Below are 5,869 nucleotides of genomic sequence, written 5' to 3'. Positions count from 1 at the left end.
GGTCGCTTCAACCGCGGACATGAAAAACAACCCGCGGCAACAGTGTTAAAGTAGCCCAATTCCGCGGGAAAACCACTGACTTGGCAACACTGGAACGCGCTAAAGCCCCCCTAAAAATGGCTTAGCGACGCCCATGAGCCAAACCTAAGTGGTGAGTCTTAGAACAGACTGTAGGAATAAAATAATGACATAATGTTATTTACTCACCTGTATCGCTTTCTTTCATTAATCCTTTTTTCTTTCTTTCTTCAGTGAAACACAAATGGAGCTTTTTCAGACAATACAAATGGATCCCAATTTGAAACGCCAAGCTGTCAATACAAACTTCTGGGCAGTATTCGAAGTCTTCTGAAGCCATATGATAACTTTGTGAGAGGAACAGCCTAAAAGTTAAGTCGTTATTCACTGAAAGTAGTGCCGTCTACCGTTGCCTTCAAATATCTTTGCGGTTGAGTAACGTTACCTTTGAAAAAAATTGTGCTTTTAGTTTTCGTGGGTCACGTGACCAATCGAGTATACAGCCTTATGGTGCGTTCAAGTCATGTCGGACAGATCGTATTTACTAGTTGAAAGCACATGAACGCCACCACAAAGTCGTTATTATGAGTGGGGACCTCGAAATTTTCATTAAGCCCAGAGTTTCCGAGTTGGGGGCGTGTCAGTGAAGACTATAGATATGCAGCTCTGTATTGGTGGTCAATTTGTTGAAATGAATAAAATTATTATTTTTTTGTAATGTACAATAAAACTACATAAGTTACAAAATATTATATTATTGTATAATTACCATAGAATATATAATGATTCAGTTTACATCACCTTCATAAATTGAATAAAAACAGAAAAAAGCAAAAACGCGATGCAATTTATTCATCATTTTGTAGATGTAGAGTTAAAAAAAAAATCATTGAATTGTAGAAAAGTTAAATCGCCATCTTTTTCCAACCAAGTGACTTGAACGCACCTGACGTTGTAATTACGACTTGTCAACTCGTAAGTACGAACTTCCCAGAAGGACTTGAACGCAACATTAAACAATAGCAGCCGCGTGTTACATTTCATTCAGAGTGCTGCAGGTACCGTGCCCAAAATCTGAAAATAAATAGCTACCTCATTCACTATACATTTATGTAGTGAATTTCAGTGCACTAAATGGTACATAGGTCTTCAACCATGCTCCTGGGGACCCACAGTCCTGCAGAGTTCAGCTCCAACCCTAATCAAATGCCGTAAACAGCTAATCAAGGTCTTCAGGATCACTTGAAAAGTCACAGGCCAGGTGTTCTGAAGCGGGTTGGAAATAAACCTTGCAGGACAGTGGGTCCCCAGGAGCAGGGTTAAAGACCTATGGAGTAGCAAATTTGAGTGCTGAAGTAATTACAGTGTGCCAGAGTGCGAGCTATTGCCAAGACTTATCACAGAAACACATATGCATGTATTTTATTAAATACTAATTTTACTTTGTAATCATAGCCAAAGTGCAAATTTTTTTGTTGTTGCAATGTTCTGTCGTAAGCCTGTAAAAATTGCGGATTTTTTGTGACAAATGACCCCACGTCATATGAAAACATGCTCTGCTGTTTGCACATACATCGTAATTTTCTTTCCTTAAATACTTGTAAAAATGTTAAAAAGTTTTTGTAGCCATAACTGTCTATACAGAAATTGACCTCATTTTGTTTTTGCTTCTATAGCCTAGGAAATTACCTTTCATTATCCCCATAGAAATGAATCCTTGGTAACCAGGGTTTTCTCCATGTGTGAGCGGTCCCTACCTTGACTACTGTATACACCTGCCTTTTGGTAGTTACATCTCTCAAATGAACCTGAGAGGCTGCTTCATATACTTTACTGATACAGTGGCAGTAGTTTCTTGCAGGTCGGGTTTCAAACTGAAAATGGGATTTAATAAACCTAGGATTCTGAAAACATTTCCTATTCTTTCATTGGGTACAACACTGTCCATCGTCCTACTGAACTATCCAAGGAAGAACTGCCCTTCTAAGGGGAAACTGGAATTGAATCACTCACTAAAGCAGGATGTTGGAGAATTACAGGCTTGTTCTGCTATTATCGAAGGAGACTTGGATGGAGTGGACAAGGGTGTTTTAGGAAGTTCCTGGCCTTGTTCTAAATAGTGCCGAGTGTTGTTTTTCTTGCAAAATGTGCAACAAAATTTGCAAAGCCGAACACTAAATAAACCGCCGCACTTTTGGAGCTGGAAAGGTGCATGAAAAGTGGGCTTCTTGTTGAACAAACAGAAAATGTGTGGAATCATGTGTAAACACATTTAACAACTAGATTATAGAGAGAAAAAGCCCATTTCAGACTTTAACATCACAGCCTTATTCTGTACTGCTTTCACTGACAACATTAAATCAAAATGGACCATATTTTCTGTCTTAATACATGTTCTTATTGTGTATGACTCAGGAGTGCACATTGTTCAAAAAAAAAAATTGCCTTCCTAATACTTTAGCAAAATGTCCCCAGTCTTTAATAGAATTTAACAGTACCTGCCCACTTTTGGCAGCAATCAATCTTGGTATTATTCTCATTCATTTTCTCCACAGGGATTCTCTAAAAAAAAAAAAAAAAAAAAAAGCTCTTGCTATCAGTCATTCTACCTCAACGCAACCAAAGATTGTCCATCCTACATCTGAGACAGAGGATTTCTGACAGTTTCTCTCATAAAGAGGAGAAAGATTTCCCCATTGCTTACTCCATGGTGATACATGAGAAGATCGAGATGTTTGAAAGGCTCCTGAGAGCCATTTACACTCCTCACAATGTGTACTGTGTTCACGTGGACCAGAAGTCTCCGGAGATCTTTAAAGAAGCAGTAAGGGCCATTACGTCCTGCCTGACCAATGTGTTTGTGGCCAGCAAACTGGAGCATGTGATCTACGCCTCTTGGTCTCGAGTTCAAGCGGACATCAGCTGCATGCAGGATCTGCTCAAGTCACCTGTCCAGTGGAAGTATCTGCTCAACACAAGTGGCACTGATTTCCCCATTAAAACCAATGGGAAACCAGAAATGGTTCAGTCTCCACTGGGATGCACAGACGGGCAGTGTGTGTCTATGGAGCTGGTGACTTGAAATGGATTGTGCAGCAACACCATCTTTTGGCAAACAAGTTTGACCCAGAAGTAGACGATGTAGCAATCAAATGTATGGAAGCCTTTTTAAGGTACAAAGCTATTTATGGTCAATCATTACTAACAGTTAAAAATTCTGGCATTATTTTATGATGCCAGTAGTAATATGTTATTTAACGGTCTATGTGTTTTTATAAAAAATTGTCAGTGTGAATGTTTTATTCATTTGGATAGAAATCCTGTAATTTATTTAGTTTTTATACTGGCATACTTATAAGATAGCACAAATGGATAAATACAACTATATGCAAATGTATAAATCTTCCCTTTGTTTTATATATATTTTTTTTTTTGTAAAAGTAGTATGTAAAATATGAGGAGCAAACTAACCTAAAACATACATTTCAGTTGTGTTCAAAAGGAGCCTAGTGGAAACACTTGATCATGTCCTGTTCTCTGTAAGGGAAATTACACAACACTGAACTGTTGGAGTGTTGTAGAACATTCACGATGACAATGTGGTTTTCTTGTGGAAGTTTACTTGCAAGAACATAACATACAAGAACCCCACCCTCCCAAACCATTAATGAAAGTGAATTGAAGAAATGTTACTGGTGCGATACATTTTTGCTTAATTCCTTTCGGTCTCCTTTGCACATTTCTCCACGATCTCGAATCATACACCAAATCAGCAGTAAACAATACGTGGTATAACTATGAGATGTTCAGTGAGCAGATGACAAACAACGGCAGACTGTGGCCCTAAAAATAACGTTTCAGTCATAAAAATATATTAATCTTTCTCCTTGATTGCCGTTTGATATAAATATATATTTAAATGTAACGCAGAACATGCATTGACTAGTTCGAAAACTGAGTGCCTTAACTAAGAGCAAGATACAATTGGAACTAGAACATGTTGACAGTATCTACTTATTGAAATGATACATATAAAAGGTTATTAAAATGTTTAACGCAGAAATCAGATGCCATCTGACAAGTGTTTGGCACACAAATGCAACAGGGAGAAAAAAAAAGTCACATAGCGTAACAGGCAGTCAAAACTTTAAAGGGACAGCTCACCCACGAATAAAAATTCTGTCATTATTTACTCACCCTCCCGTCGTTCCAAATCTGTATGACTCTTGTGTGCAGCACAAAAGCTCCTCTTTTCCATTCAATGAAAGTGAATGGGGACCACGAATATCAAAAAGAGCAGCTTGGACATTCTGCTAAATATCCTCTTTTGTGCTCCACAGAAAAAAAAGTCACATGGGTTTGGAATGACATGAGAGAGCGTAAACAATGACTGAATTTTCATTTTGCGATAAACTACTCCTTTAAAAGGCACTTTTCTGACATCAAGATCTTGCGTTCTCCAGTTAAAAGAAACCCAATACATTCGTTGATTCTTCCAGCTTCTCTCTTCAACTCCTCTGACTCACTCTGGCACTGCTGCGGTGGCCATCTCCACCTTTCCACGCACGTCCTGGTCAATCCTAAATTGGAAAAACAAATTATAAGGGATCAGAATCAAATCCATACCAACACTTCAATTTGATTCAAAAACAACAGCCGTTTATACACAAATCAATACACAGACAACGTCACAACAAGATCTCATGACTTTACACTCAAAGGTTTAGTCAAGACAACTTTTTGATTGAGGTTAAAAACATCGTTATACAAACACAACAAGCAAAAAGATTATTTAAATCAATTAATGTGGAACTTAAGTCAGTTGATTCTGCACTGTTCATTGTACAAACTGGATGAAAAATATTTCCTGAAGAAAATGTAACTGAAGCTTGTGCACAAGACAGTTGCTATACAGTTTCTAAGGCATTCTAAGTGTTTTATGTGTGGAAAACAGTGTAAACTGTAACGCTCCATCTTGTCCCGTGTAATCACCAATGTGAGGTTTACACAATGCATTTTGTCACATGTAGAGCTGGACATGCAGTGAGCAGTAAGAATGTGCATTGGCCAGGCATGCATTTGAAAAATAAATAAATAAATGTAAACCACCCGTGACTTTACTGTTCACATCCTTCACCATAAAGTCTGTTTTACTAGCGTGGTCATACATACCATACTAACAGCGGCAGAACTGAGAGGACACAGCGTCAGAATCTAAATCTGTGAGACGTTCATTTAAAACACAAGCAAGTTAGCGCAAATGGCCAAATACCTGAATGAAATTAATAACAGTTACTGGATGATTCAGATCTGGAGTATCCGTGAGTAAAACTCACTGCAGACTCAAAGATTAAAAAATAATAATCGTTATGTCTTTTTATATATTTATATATAAAATGTATTCAGGATAACTAATTACAAGTTACATTATCTGCATAGTTTAAATCAGGTGTTTAGTAAATAGGAAAGAAAGAAATAGTGCAGAATCTGTTTTTTTTCTCCTTATTCATTTTACATCATACCTTGACAAGTCACTTTTTTCCTCAAATTAAAGGTGCTGTATGTAAATCTTTGACTCTAGTAAAGCATAAAAATACTATAATATGTTTGCAGATATTTAAGAAACATGCTAAGTTAAAGGGGTCATATGATGCTGCTAAAAAGAACATTATTTTGTGTATTTGGTGTAATGAAATGTGTTTATGCGGTTTAAAGTTCAAAAAACACATTATTTTCCATATACTGTACATTATTGTTTCTCCGCTATGCCCCGCCTTTTTGAAACGCGTCGATTTTTACAAAACTCATCGGTCTGAAAAAGCGAGGTATGCTGTGATTGGCCAGCTATCCA

The 5,869-nt window shown here is 37.4% G+C and overlaps 1 protein-coding gene and 1 pseudogene across 1 annotated transcript in view; one reads left to right on the top strand and one right to left on the bottom strand.

The window, feature by feature from the left end:
• Nucleotides 1-1,898: 1,898 nt before the first annotated feature.
• Nucleotides 1,899-3,244, top strand: LOC107724172 (beta-1,3-galactosyl-O-glycosyl-glycoprotein beta-1,6-N-acetylglucosaminyltransferase 3-like; annotated as a pseudogene).
• A 1,134-nt stretch (nt 3,245-4,378) lies between these two features.
• LOC107724169 (uncharacterized) overlaps nt 4,379-5,869 on the bottom strand; it is a 15,373-nt gene continuing 13,882 nt past the window's right edge. Inside the window, exon 8 of the mRNA XM_016532978.1 lies at nt 4,379-4,598. Within this exon, the coding sequence (XP_016388464.1) occupies nt 4,541-4,598 (58 nt within the window). The 3' untranslated portion in view covers nt 4,379-4,540. The remainder of the gene's footprint in view (nt 4,599-5,869) is intronic.

This window comes from Sinocyclocheilus rhinocerous, unplaced genomic scaffold, assembly GCF_001515625.1.
Source record: "Sinocyclocheilus rhinocerous isolate Xijiao unplaced genomic scaffold, SAMN03320098_v1.1 scaffold1116, whole genome shotgun sequence".
NCBI classification, from domain to species: domain Eukaryota; kingdom Metazoa; phylum Chordata; class Actinopteri; order Cypriniformes; family Cyprinidae; genus Sinocyclocheilus; species Sinocyclocheilus rhinocerous.
This window is presented reverse-complemented; position numbering and strand designations above follow the sequence as displayed.